The 14,353-nt window shown below is 33.6% G+C and overlaps 2 protein-coding genes across 3 annotated transcripts; one reads left to right on the plus strand and one right to left on the minus strand.

Annotated features, from left to right (window-relative positions):
• The first annotated feature begins 5,416 nt into the window (after positions 1–5,416).
• Positions 5,417–7,883, plus strand: LOC111890940 (lactoylglutathione lyase GLX1). The gene is made up of 9 exons (XM_023887014.3): positions 5,417–5,565; positions 6,102–6,241; positions 6,317–6,441; positions 6,544–6,608; positions 6,813–7,025; positions 7,109–7,156; positions 7,251–7,358; positions 7,439–7,591; positions 7,685–7,883. The coding sequence occupies exons 2-9, from the start codon at positions 6,126–6,128 to the stop codon at positions 7,733–7,735; spliced, it is 879 nt and encodes a 292-aa protein (XP_023742782.1). The 5' UTR covers positions 5,417–5,565; positions 6,102–6,125; the 3' UTR covers positions 7,736–7,883.
• A 97-nt stretch (positions 7,884–7,980) lies between these two features.
• Positions 7,981–9,405, minus strand: LOC111890941 (autophagy-related protein 8C-like). 2 transcript variants are annotated; one of them, XM_023887015.3, is made up of 6 exons: positions 9,269–9,405; positions 9,027–9,083; positions 8,741–8,796; positions 8,600–8,652; positions 8,277–8,395; positions 7,981–8,188 (listed from the first exon to the last, which is right to left on the minus strand). In XM_023887015.3, the coding sequence occupies exons 2-6, from the start codon at positions 9,061–9,063 to the stop codon at positions 8,088–8,090; spliced, it is 366 nt and encodes a 121-aa protein (XP_023742783.1). In that variant the 5' UTR covers positions 9,064–9,083; positions 9,269–9,405; the 3' UTR covers positions 7,981–8,087. The 2 variants fall into 2 exon arrangements, with proteins under 2 accessions (XP_023742783.1, XP_023742785.1); XM_023887017.3 differs by having other exon boundaries at positions 9,194–9,391.
• Positions 9,406–14,353: the final 4,948 nt, after the last annotated feature.

Below are 14,353 nucleotides of genomic sequence, written 5' to 3' on the forward strand. Positions count from 1 at the left end.
TTATAAATTTATTGCATTTGTTTTGACTGATTTCCAATCAGACATAAAATATTATCCCAAAGTAATTATCTCATCGTAATCTCATTATAACTTCTATAACCACGAAATAATCTTATTGCAATTTCTTTATGATACACAATATCCAGATTAGACTAAAAAGTTATCTTAATGTATATCTATATATGAGCAAAACTCATTTTATTTGTCGAACCACTAAAAAATCATTTTTTTCACAAAAATCAGCCGTATTATTTTATTAGGTAAAATTCCATATATATCATGATTACATCAACTTTTTATTATATTATATTTAGAAAAAAATATATAATTTTATAAAAACATAGATAAAAGTTTATTTAGTTTTTTTATAAGATAAAACTGTGATTTTAGTCATTGTGGTTAGCATAAAAATGTAAATAAAATCCAAAACTGAATCTTTTATGTGGTTTGATTCTCGTAAAACATAAAAAGACCAGAGAAATTAAATTGTTTCCTACTTTTTATGCCTACAAATATTCCTACCTAATAAAATTATGATAAATGTCACCATTCCATATTTTTTAAACTAACTCATTAATGTTATATTAGGAATATATCAATTACAATTAAATTGAATGGTGATTTGTCATAATTTTAGTGGGTAGAAATAATTGTAGGTATAAAAGATAGAAGGTAATTTAATTTCTCAAAGACTATCATACCATTCTATTTATTTATTTTCTTTTTTTTACATTTTTATATTTTTTAATTATTATTACTATTATAATTCTCCCTCTCCCTCTCCCCTCTCCCTCTCCCTCTCCCTCTCCCTCTCCCTCTCTCTCTCTCTCTCTCTCTCTCTCTCTCTCTCTCTCTCTCTCTCTCTCTCTCTCTCTCTCTCTCTCTCTCTCTCTCTCTCTCTCTCTCTCTCTCTCTCTCGCTCGCGCCTGCGCGCGCACGCGCCTTTAACCTGCAAATCAAACATCTCACATAAGCATACACACTTGAAATCAAACATCTCACATAAACATACACACTAGAAAAATAAATACACATTACACATATAAAAAAAATCAGATGAACTCAGACGAATAAAGAAATCAGATGAACCTAAATGAATAAAAAACCTAAATTAACAAAAAAGACCATTCATCCTTTGCTTCTCCCAGGCTTCTTCCTTTGCTTCTTGGAACCCATATGAAGAAAAGACCCATATGAAAAAAAAAAAAAAAAAAAAAAAAAAAAAAAAAAAAACCAGATTTGCAACAACTGAAAGAGTGGAGCTTATAAAATTTACACAACAAAAAGATGGAGAACACATTATTATCAAAAAATTTCAATCAAAACACAAACACAGACTAACAACATTTCTTTTTGGTTCTCGATTTTTTGACTGTAAAGCGAAAAGAAGTGTTGTAATTCCTTTTTTTGGGGAGCATACATACACACGCAAATCAGTAAAAAAACGGGAGAGGTTTTAGACTTTTGGTGCAATTTTGGAGAGGAAATAAGGTAAGACACACACAGAAAGGGGTACAATATAATGATGAAACCTATAATAATCAAACATGCAAGTCAATCCTTAAACTTCTTTGTGTGATTTTTTGTTTTCTCTAGCTAATTTTTCACAACATTTTTAAAAAAATATATTCTTAATCAATCGGGAAAAACCACAAACAAAAGGAAATTATTATATGAACCCCCCACCCACAAAAAAAAAAAAAAAAAAAAAAAAAACCCGGAGAAATGAAGATGAAACCTGTAAAATCAAACCTACAATTCAGTTTCAGCTGAGATAAGAGAGACTGGGAGGTGGCTACAGAAAGGGAGATCGGGGGTTAAGAGCTGTCAAACTCCCTAAAACCTTCAACCTTTATTTTCTTTCTTCTTCCCATTGTGAACTAGTTGTCGACGAACTCTGTTGGCAATCAAGCAAAGTAAGAAGAAGATATGACAGGGTAGAGATAGCCTAATGCTTTCTTTATTGAATGATTTAAATTGAAAATGGTTACATTCTAAAACAGTTAAAACAATGAAACTTAAATACTAAAGTACAAATGAAAGCAGAAAAATAACAACGGTTCCTTTTACTGGGCAAGTGACCCACGTGCCCTATTATTCTCCTGATTATTGGGTCAACTTTGACTATCATTTTCTCTCCCTCAATGTTGACCTTCATCTTAAGACATTCCACACCAATGAGTGCCCTCATTTCAACAAATTTTATCCTTGGCATTGTTTTTGTCAACACATCCGCCTTTTGTTGATCCCCACTCACATGCTCCACCTGAATTTGCTCTCTTTTAACACACATACGGATAAAATGGTACTTGGTATTTATATGTTTACTCCTTCCATGGTAAACAGAGTTCTTTATAAGGGCAATAGAAGATTGATTATCCACAAGTAGCATCACTCTTTGTGCTTTTCTTCCAACAAGGTCACCAAGTAAATTTCTCAGCCACAATCCTTGACAGGCAGCTACAGTTGCAAGCATGTATTCCGCCTCACACAAGCTTAGAGCAACAATTTGTTGCTTTTATGAGGCCCATGTTATTAGATTTCTTGAGAAATAGTATGCCACACCTGTGGTTCCTCTTCCATCCTCTCGATCATCACTGTAGTTGTTGTCACTGTACCATACTAACATACCATCGCCTCCTCTATAATACATTAGACCATACCCAGTTGTTCCTCTTCTCCGTGTACAGTTAGTAACAATGCAGGTCCATCTTCATCTGCAGCCAAGTTTACCTCCTAATCTTGTTACTTCTTTGCCTTGCATCCAGAAGCATAATGGCTAAGTTCTTGGCATTCAAAGCATCTTATGTGACTTTGTCACGAGGCTTCTGGCTCGAATTACTTTCTTATTGTTGTGAACTGCCACTAGAACTTCAGCCTCTTCCACGAGTCGACCTCCGACCACGTGAACCGCCTCTTCCACCTCTGTCACTACTTTCACCTCTCCTCCGACCCCCGGTCTTGCTTCGACTTCGATGACTTGAGGAATCTTCTGATTTTGCAAGAAACCAAGCATTATCAACACTTGAGTTTACCTTCAGGAGTCAAAGTCAATCTTCATAAGCCTTTAAGTGCCTAATTGCCTCCTCGAATGGCATGTAATCCATGTCGGAACTTGGTTCAATCGAAGCCACAAGATTTATAAATCTTTCTAGGACAAACAACTTTCTCACCAATTCCTCATCTTCCAATATTGCCCCTGTACTCCCAAATTTTGAGATCATGACTGATATCCTCCCTGCATAATTATCTATGGTCTCTGTGTCCTTCATTTGAAGTCCTTCAAATTCACTTTTCAACACCCGTAGTCTTGCTTTCTAGACCCGTTCTGCACCCACATACCGAGACTTTAGGGAGTCCCAAACTTCCTTGGCTGTCTTCTTCTTGGTAGCCTGTGCAAGCATCTCCTCTAAGATCGACTGGAAGATAAAGGCTCGAGCAGGCTTGCTCCTTTTCTCGTCCACAACCACACCGGTTGGTGGCTCGATGGCATCCCACAACCCGTGGGCATCCATAATGGCTTCCATCTTGATCGACCATGTATTATAGTTTGATGAGGTTAGCATCGGACATTGGAGAGGGTATGAGCTGTCTTTGGGTGGATTGGATGCTGATGCTATTGTCATGGTGTCGTATCTGATAATCTTGGGCATACACAAATGATCAGAACCTTAAAGCTCCGATACCAATTGTTGGCAATCAAGCAAAGTAAGAAGAAGACATGATAGAGTAGAGATAGCCTAATGCTTGCTTTATTGAATAATTTAAATTGGAAATGGTTACATTCTAAAACAAATAAAATAATGAAACTTAAATAGGCTAAAGTACAACTGAAAGTAGAAAAATATCAACGGTTCCTTTTACTGGGCAAGTGACCCACATGCCCTCTTATTCTTATGACTATTGGGTCAACTTTGACTATCAAACTCCCTATCTCTTTTATTCTTTCTTATCTCGACCTCTAAATCATAAACAAGTTGTTATCTTTCTTTGATTTTCTTTGTCTTGAAGATAATCAGGAAATTTGTCTTGAAGTTAATTAGGAAGAAGCTTGTCTTAGGATTTGGAACGGGGATTAGAATGATGGTTGTTCTTTTGTTCGTCAATGGAAGGAATGGATGGGGAGGAAGATGATGACTGGGTGGACTTTCTTTTGGTCTTGTGTGTATGTGTGAGAGAGTAGGGGGGGGGGGGTAGATAGAAAGAGAGAAAGTAGTGTGGATGAGATTCCTTATTTTTTTTAATTATTCTAATATGAGGAAAACATAAAAATAATGTTAAAAGGGTAAAATAGTCTTTGTTTTTAGGAAAAATGACTTGATAGGGTAAGATACTTTTTGAAATGTACACATTTAGTCCTTATTCTTTTTTTCTTGTAAAATAAACCCTAATACTTTATTTTTTTGTAACAATGCAGTCCTTGTGACCGGCTATATCCGGTATACCGGTTATATACGAATTTTCTTTCAGGGAAAATGACTTGATAGGGTAAGATACTTTTTTAATTGTACACATTTAGTCCTTATTCTTTTTTTTTGTAAAATATACCCTTATACTTTATTAATATGTACACATTAGGTCGTTTTCACCGGATTCTACAAGTTTTGCTGATATGGAAGCATAAGTGGCACTAAATAACAATTAATTAGTTTAGTCACCGGAGGTGGGTGATCCTCCAGCAACAAGAAAAGGGCGGCGACCCTTCTCTTTCTCGTCTCTCTTCCTTCCGGTCGAACAACAACAGCCAAACACCCTTCACCTGTTGTGTTTCTCCGATCTGTCTCTCTTTGCCTCCATCTTTGAGATATGTTGCCAGAAAAAGAAGAAATAATCGACGAGGGGGCTACCAAAGCAGCTCCTCGCCGCCAACTACCGTCTCTACTTCCTCCTGCCTCCCCCTTCGATCTTGTTTTTTCCATCATTCGTCCTTGCTACCAGTGATGTGTAGGAACACACAAAGGAGTCGTTGGAGATCGGGGTTCTCCCTCTTTTTCATGATGAATAAAAGTTGGAAAAATTTTGTTGTGGATATGTGGATGCCACTGAGTATTTTATTTCAACAAAATAAAAAAGGTAAAATGACTTGATAGGGTAAGATACTTTTTGAAATGTACACATTTAGTCCTTATTTTTTTTTTTTGTAAAATAAACCCTTCCACGTCAGCAAAACCTGTAGAATCCGGTGAAAATGACCTAATGTGTACATATTAATAAAGTATAAGAGTTTATTTTATAAAAAAAAAAGAATAAAGACTAAATATATACATTTTAAAAAATATCTTACCCTATCAAATTTTTTTTTTTTTTTTTATTTGAGAGGACCATTACCAGTTAACCATAACCAGTTAACCACACAAAGTGACAAAACATCTGATGTTGGGCCATCCATATCAATTCAAAAGATATTGGATTTTACACACTTTTTTCTAACAATAGGACCAAATTTGTAACACAATTTTGATTTTTGAAACGGAAATGAAACTCAAGGTTAAAACGGAAAAATAAATGGAATAACTTCTGTCTCTTTGTGCTTCTGGCTCTTCAGTCTCCACCGATCACTCCTCTGTAAGCTCTCTCTCTCTCTCTCTCTCTCTCTCTCTCTCTCTCTCTCTCTCTGAGACAAAGGTAAATCAAACTTGAGATTATATTGTTTATAAGATCCAAAATCATGTTCAATCAGTTATTATGCTAAAGATTTTGTTGGTTTCCATTTAATTCTGCGAAAATCGCCTTAATTTCTGATGGTAGTCTTCGTTTTAGGTTTAGGGTTCTTAATAATCGGTAAATTGTCAACCTTTTTTGGTATCTTTTATATTTAAGCACAAATTAGGGCTTGCAAGCATATACCTCAAAAGATTAATCTTGCACAAATTAAACTTATACCCACTTTAGAAATCAAATAATTCATCAATAAACTTATACTAATGTTCTGTTTTTGAATTGTTTACTGTAAAGTGTTCAAGTTTATTAACCCTTGTTACCAACATAACGATCAATTTTACATAAAACAAACACACCAAGAAAGTCCTCTAAAGTAACGATCATGTATATGCGATCATTTCCCTTTTCAATCTTAGAATTAACATTATATTTATAAGCAGATTAGCAATCTACGATCTTTCATCATGGCTGAGTCTGCATCAAATGTCCCAAGTGCCGAGTTATTGGAATTTCCAAAAAAAGACAAGCGTCGTTTCCTACACGCGGTCTATCGTGTTGGTGATCTTGAACGCAGCATAAAGTAAGTCACCCAAATTAACCATTACATTATTCTATATTACATAATTCACTTATTTTAACATTTTATAAACATCAGATTCTACACAGAAGCTTTTGGGATGAAATTATTGAGGCAAAGAGACATACCAGAGGAGAAGTACTCAAATGCTTTTCTCGGATTTGGTCCAGAAGAATCAAACTTTGTTGTGGAGCTTACATATAGTATGCTTCTAAAGATCTAAATATTTCAAATTAATTTTTTTTTTCTTTTTGGATTTTATAGATAATCATGTTTATTTGTTTTTGGTTTTTGTTAATTCACAGATTACGGAGTGGATAAGTATGACATAGGAACTGGATTTGGGCATTTTGCAATTGCCACCTCAGATGTATGTATTATATTAAGCTTTGTATTGTTATTTTAATGATGACGATCATGAGGGTATTTATGTCTTTTTGCATAGACAAGAGATCAGTCCATTTAAGTCCAAAAGCAGTACAACTGTTTTATCATGTATCCTATCAAGGCTTTTGATGTGGTGTTGATTTGGTTTATTTTTCTGGGCTAAATTTGTTTAATTTTTATTTTTCAGGTTTATAAACTTGCTGAAGATATTAAGGCTAAAGGTGGAACTATTACAAGGGAAGCGGGACCCGTTAAAGGTGGAACAAGTGTAATTGCTTTTGCTAAAGATCCTGATGGCTATCTTTTTGAGCTCATTGAAAGAGGAGGAACTCCAGAACCCCTTTGTCAAGTGATGCTTCGTGTTGGTGATCTTGATCGATCAATTAAGTTCTATGAGAAGGTAAAATTTTAATTTGTTTAATAAATCTAATGTTTAAGAACATATGTAGGAAATTATTGATATCTTGTTTCAACTCTATGTAGGCATTGGGGATGCAATTATGTAGGAAAATTGATAGACCAGAACAAAAGGTATGTTCTTAAGGCCTTGTTGCTTTTTCTTTCTGGATAAATGATGTTTATAAAATTTGTAAAAAAGAAGAAGAATTTATTTTTTGAAACACAGTACACTTTGGCAATGATGGGGTATGCAGAAGAAAAGGAAACAACTGTTTTGGAGCTCACATACAATTATGGTGTAACCGAATATACCAAAGGAAATGCATATGCACAGGTAAATTTGTTCCCTTTGTTAAATGCAAGAATTTTTTATAGAAAAAATTTGATGATTTTGAATGATGATATTAATTATAGGTTGCAATTAGTACAAGTGATGTGTATAAAAGTGGTGAAGTTGTTAATCATGTTATCAAAGAGCTTGGTGGAAAAGTAACAAGGCAGCCTGGACCAATTCCTGGGATCAATACTAAAATCACTGCTTTTCTTGATCCAGATGGTTGGAAAACGGTAAATTTTCTTGACTTTTCAAAATTAGTTTGTTTGACTTTTTTTTTTTTTTAAAAAAAAAGTCTTAAGATTAATTGTATTGTTTGATTGTAGGTTCTGGTTGACAATGAAGACTTTTTGAAAGAACTTCACAAGAAAGAGTAACCGGTGTAGTTGAGAATGCAATCCTGATGAATAAAGTTATGTGACATTTTTGACACATATCATATCAACTCTATATGTCATGTGGACCTTGTTGTGTGAGTAATTATAATTATAATAATATAATATATAATATAAATGGATTTGGTTTTGGGGCTCTTTTGAGGTCAAAATCTTCATTCACAAGACACTTCTCATTTTATCATATCAACAATATGTAACAAAAGCACAAGAATCAGAGTATAAAATGATTGAATCTTGTCACATTATAACCATGTATTCGAATTAAAACCAACATATACTTACATTTACAGACTAGGAATTTACATTTTTTTTCATATCACATCGACAATTATCACATTTCAAAAGATCCAAATGTGTTTTCACCACTGTAACTCATGTAGAGGAATCCATCTTCATCCTTGTTTTCCTCATAAATTGCAGACATCAAAGCAGCTATCAACAATCAAAAAGGAATGTTAACATAATTTAACTGAATTTCTTCATTAAGACATTCTTTATGAATCAAGTCATTCATTCTTACCAGTTGGTGGGAGCATGTTCTTGACAAAAACAAAAATAGCTTTTTCAGAGCTAAGTTTGATTCTCTTTCGAACAACATACACAAATTGACCAATGGTCAAATCAGCTGGCACTAGATATCTGCAATAAAAACATTAACTTATTACCATTTTGTGGGTCCCATCACATTCATATCTTTTTATATAAATGGCACTAATGTAAAATCTGTAGTGATCTAATCAAATCGATGAAATTAGGTGATGAAATTAGGATGTTATTTCTTTCATTTAATCCTATATAAACTAAGATAGATACAACAAATGGGAAAGGTTGACATTCACATACTTCTTTTTGTCGATGTCAGGAATGTCCGATTTTTCAGCTTTCTCAACAATCACCTGAAACCAAAATTTTACTTGAGATTAAGAGGCAAATAAAATAACATAAAGTTTGATTGATGATTGATGAAGAAACAAAATGCCTTACTGGAACTCTATCAGGATACTTCTCTCTGATGCGAGAGGATTCAGATTTCCTCTTCTCTACATAAACAAAAAGGAGAAATTCAGGTTTAGCAATCGATCTTATTATCTAATTGCACATCTTGATGCAATAATCGTTTTGAAAACAGACATCGAACACCCAATTAAACAAATATTTTTATCTAATGATCAAGTATCAAGAATCAAACGATTAAAAGGTTAACACCCAATAGGAGAAAGAAACAGGAAAACCACAAAAGAAAAAGAAATTGCGATTAATGGAACAATACCCAATGGGTGTTCGAGCTTGAACGAGCATTTAGCCATATCTGCACTCTGATTGCTTTCTGCAGATTTCAAACAATTGAAAAACATTACAACAAAAATCCCAACAGCTGGATTGAATGCTTAAAACGCGATTAAAGAAGAAAACAGGGTTATCGTAGAAAAAAAATACATGAAACGTGACAGAGTTGCTTCTTTAAACCCAATGAAGAACGCAACGACAAGAAATTAAAATTGATGGGTTTACCTGTCAAAATCAAGAAAAGAACAGAGAGAATGATTGGAGAAGTTGGGTATAATCCAACTTTGTAAGGCTTCTTTAAAGGAGAAATTGAGTACAAGGAAAGGGGCGGGGTTCTTGATTCCGACACGGAAGGAGATGAAGCAAATTTTGGGTTTTCCCAACTCTACACGGAATATATATATATAAAATGTAGAGTAAATTACAGTTTTGGTCCCTTTAGTATATGACTTTCTACAAGGTTGGTTCTAGTTTTTGAAATTTGACATCAATGATCCTTATGGTTGGCAGATTCATCAAAAAAGGCCCCTCCCTGTATTACCGTTTGTATAAGTCCGTTGAAGAGACATTAGTTGCCCCTCACACGAGGTAACGAGGGCTTTTTGGTCTTTTTCTTGCCCCTTTCTCTCTCTCTCTCTCTCTCTCTCTCTCTCTCTCTCTCTCTCTCTCTCTCTCTCTCTCTCTCATCCTAACGTGTTGCCAGCCTTTAATAATATATATATATATATATATATATATATATATATATATATATATATATATATATATATATATATATATATATATAGGGAAAGGATCAAATAAGAACGCCTAAAAGGTTGAGAACGCGAGAACAATTGTGAACCAATCATTTTATAAAGGCATAAAAGGAATTTTACACTATAATTAATTATGGATAATTAATTAATTCCTAAAATCTTGGGATTTAATCTAATTAATAGATTTTTTACCTAAATATTAGGAATTTGTATAATCTATTTTTAATTAACAAAATCAATATAATGATTTTAAAATATGTTTTTTACCATAATTTAAAAAAAACGTTTTTTGAAAGTTTATTTTTACCAACAACATCAAAAATACTGACGTGTTAATCATTTTATCCGAATATTTGTAATCATACATGAATAAAATATATTTGTAATCATATATGATCCCGGTGATAATCTTGAATGAATAGATGGATTAAGTTATATTGATAAATGAATAAAACACAAATGAATGAACACAGGTAAATATGGATTGTTTTTGAATAGAAAACATTGAATACACATTTAATCACTAATGAATACACTTCAGTCAGTAATGAATATACATCTAATCTTATGAATCCACATTTAATCACTAATGAATACACTATGGATTGTTTTTGAATAGAAAACATTGAATACACATTTAATCACTAATGAATACACTTCAGTCAGTAATGAATATACATCTAATCTTATGAATCCACATTTAATCACTAATGAATACACTTCAATCTGTAATGAATATACATTTAATCTTATGAATACATTTGAATACACATGTTCTTGCTCTTTTGTTGGACCTGCATGAAATATGGAAAACAAAGACATAGCCAAACTCTGTTCATCACCATCACCATTTGTTTCATAGAATCATGAGATATATGGTAGACTTCTCTTCATTCAGTTCTTCAAGAATATTACTCAAAACAAAAGCCTAATCATCTGGGCCTTTTTCTAGAATTCGATTTTTGGAGACAAACAAAAAAAAAATCAGAAATAGTTACAACACAATTATTGTTCTATAGAGGTTAAATCAAAATAAATCGAATCGGAACATCGGGAATTAGTGAAAAAGGTGCGAAGGAGGAATCCATTCCAAGCAAGTGGACTGTATGTGCAATCGGTTTAGGTTTTGAGTAGTCGGAGACAAATATACCTTCGTGTGATCTAATGGCATCGTCTATTGACCTGAGATCTCTATGGATTTCGATCGCAAAACCCATGATTGTTGTGGGTTGTCACGGTAGTTGAGGCGCCAATCACGCAACCCCCCTTCATGATTGCAATTACCAATCGTGATTTTTGCAGTCATTCTTCAAGCCCTGAATCGGGATTACAAGTCTTGGGGCTTACGAGAAATCGAGGGGTCTCTTGGCCTTCGATGGAATTGGCGATGGTGGAAGTCAAAGGGGCAGAGAGTGTGAAGGCTCACCAGCGACGGAAACAATAGGGCGACAGGAAGAGAAGAAAGGCTCGCATCGCAGGTGTGCTGTCCGATATTCAAGATTTTGTGTCCAATTGCAATCGTCTCCAGTGTGCGAAGAGGTTAAAGAGACAGAGGGAAGAGGGGAAGGAAGGGCGTCGATTCCCCGACAACCCTTGTGGCTTAATCGTCGTCATCAGCAGCGTACAAATGGGGGAACACAAATGACATTTTACTTCCCCTCCTGTGTTATTCGCCACTAACAACCCAAATCGGCGGACATTTTTCCTTCTTGATCTCTCTTTCTCTTTCTCTGAATCCTCTTGCAAGTGATGTTGTTTAGACCAGGGGAAGGTCGGCTATGGTTGTCACAACCGATGAATCTTATGAAACCCTAGAGAGAGAGAGAGAGAGAGATAGGATATAGATACGAGAATAAGAAAGGTAAGAGGTGAGGGTGAGAAATTATAGGAATTAGGTAAAGTTGCAATTCCTATTATGCCCTTCTGACCATTCAAATGTTACACTTAAATGCCAGTACTTTTAGAATTTTTCATAAATCCCCCATTTAATTGTAACCATAGATCTTAGTATTTAGATAGTCTAGATCTGTTCTCGCGTTCTCAACCTTTTAGTCGTTCTCATTTGATCCTACTCCTATATATATATATATATATATATATATATATATATATATATATATATATATATATATATATATATATATATATATATATATATATATATATATATATATATGATGATTTGCATAATCCATCTCTAACCTATTGTTGATACTCTTAATATATATATATATATATATATATATATATATATATATATATATATATATATATATATATATATATATATATATGATGATTTGCATAATCCATCTCTAACCTGTTGTTGATACTCTTAACTAAAGAAAATATATCTACGTTGACAATGTAGAAATTGAAGAGTTTCTATACATGAGTTGAATGCGATGATGCAAGAAATAGAGTATGTGAAACACGAGCCTATATATTAGGATTTATGCATGCTTGAAATTCAACTTGATTTTGGTCTGCAACCACTTGGCAACAACCAAGATGTGATTAATCTTTCAAGATTTGTAGAGAAATTTAAGAAGATAAATATCTACACTGAATATTGTAAAACCCACCTACATATCTATTTCATGTCCCATGTAAAAGTTATTATCCAAGGAATTAACGATGATCCATCCTGTGAATAAACTCTAGCAAGTAGCTAGAGAACAAACTAATTTTTTATCTTTTCTGTTTCTTTTTCGTTGCATCAAAATCTGATTTTGCTTGATTGTATTTACTCGACAGAATCAAGTCAAACAAAACATCCAAAGGGTGTATAAGACTTTGGAACAACTAGAAAATTACAAAAATGAAACTATAAATTTCGAACAACAAAAAGCGAGTAATCAAGTCCGACAACGGGTTTTCCAATAAGCCTTACAAGGAGCTCTAGGAACTCTGAAAGTTCTAGTACAAGAAAGTCGAAGTATATACTTTACTCGATACAAGCTCTTTTTTTTTTGAAGATCCACTATGATAATGAGAAAGATTTCTGTATATATGCCCAAAGCGGTCAACAAACCAAAACATTACAAAGTGTTTAAAGGAAATTACAACCAACAATTCCAATGAAAACCAATTTTACTGTACCTAGTACTAAACCAAAGATATGAATATTCTCTAACAGAATAAAAAATAATATCCTTTCTCATTTTTTCCTCCTCCAAAAACATTATCATTCCGATACCTCCATAAAAATCATAACGTCGTACAACACACCGCATCAATAACACTCCTTTTATTTGCAGAAACACGCAAGTTATCAACTTTTTGAAAAAGTTGATTAATTAATAGAATTAAACCAAACATGAAAAACTTCTAGCCATCTGAACACCACATTCCAAGTTCTCGCCACAACCTCGCGGTGGATGAATAAGTAGTCCAACTGCTCCACTTTGAAGTTACGTATTAGGCATAAAATAGAAGGAATGCCAATACCACAGTATTCAAGATTGAACCTAATCGACAATCTATCCAACAAGATCCTCCACACTAAAATATTAACTTTAGTGGGAATAAAACGATCCCATCTAGTCTTTATGTCAACATTAGCAAAATCTTTTTGTCAATCCACCTTCTAGTGTCAGAAACCGAAAAATTTCCATCCGTTCTTATAGTCCACAACCAAGTATGCACCGTGTCTAATAAATTTATATCCAGAAACTGAAGCTAAGTTCTAATCGCCACACCACACAACATTCCTGAATTAAATATGGGAGCCATTACCAAGTTTTCTCTTTAAAGGGGTGTTTGGCTAAGCTTTTAAAAGGGCAAAAGTCATTTTAAGAAAAGTTGCAAAAAATCAGGTTTTTCTAACTTTTCCAAAAAGTTCATTTTTTCTTATATAAAATAGTAGTTTTTACAAGATTACCAAACATCTTTTGCCTTTTTATCTTTTCCTAAAAGTTAAAAGATGTTTTAAAAGATAAAACAAACACCCCTAAAACATCACGAGGAAGGATACTTTTATCTTCATTTAAAGGAAGCCAAGATTTTCATCCAAAGGATTTTACCCTTGGTTTCTCACAATGTCAGACCCAAGACCCCCATTTTCATCATAAATTATTAAAATTCAACAAACGTCACCGTCACTCTTGAAGGAGAGAAAAATTAAAAGTTGTCAAACTACCAATATTAAGCCCTCCTTTAGACGCATCCGCAAACACCAATTCCCATTTTACCTATGACATTTTTCAATGGTCATCCTCACTACTTGAAAAAAATTGCCCAGAAATGTGACCAACCTAAAAAATATCAACATATGATAAGTACTTACTACTGCTCCAAAAAAAAGGAGCTTAATTTTGATTTGAACATTCAATTTGATCCTTCCAAGTCATTGATGTTGATTAACCTCATGAAAAACCAAATGTTATAGTTCCTTACCATAGAACGCAAATAAAAATCAACTCACAAATTGTTGATGATTTTGTTGGTACAAAAACTGGGTCATGATAAATATTTTGACAACCGGATCTCAAATTGGCAGCCTTATTGATTCAATAGTTCAACAGATCTGACCGTTCTAGGATCAATTGAC

This window comes from Lactuca sativa, chromosome 7, assembly GCF_002870075.4.
Source record: "Lactuca sativa cultivar Salinas chromosome 7, Lsat_Salinas_v11, whole genome shotgun sequence".
NCBI lineage: Eukaryota > Viridiplantae > Streptophyta > Magnoliopsida > Asterales > Asteraceae > Lactuca > Lactuca sativa.

Bases quoted from the DNA above. Each gene is read 5' to 3' on its own strand.
- LOC111890940 (XM_023887014.3), top strand. From the start codon at position 6,126: ATGGCTGAGTCTGCATCAAATGTCCCAAGTGCCGAGTTATTGGAATTT. The intron at 6,442-6,543 runs GTATGCTTCTAA...GTTAATTCACAG, and splicing joins TGTTGTGGAGCTTACATATA to ATTACGGAGTGGATAAGTAT. The intron at 7,157-7,250 runs GTATGTTCTTAA...TTTGAAACACAG, and splicing joins TTGATAGACCAGAACAAAAG to TACACTTTGGCAATGATGGG.
- LOC111890941 (XM_023887015.3), bottom strand. From the start codon at position 9,063: ATGGCTAAATGCTCGTTCAAGCTCGAACACCCATTGG. The intron at 8,653-8,740 runs GTAAGGCATTTT...TTTTGGTTTCAG, and splicing joins AGTATCCTGATAGAGTTCCA to GTGATTGTTGAGAAAGCTGA. The intron at 8,189-8,276 runs GTAAGAATGAAT...GATTGTTGATAG, and splicing joins GAACATGCTCCCACCAACTG to CTGCTTTGATGTCTGCAATT.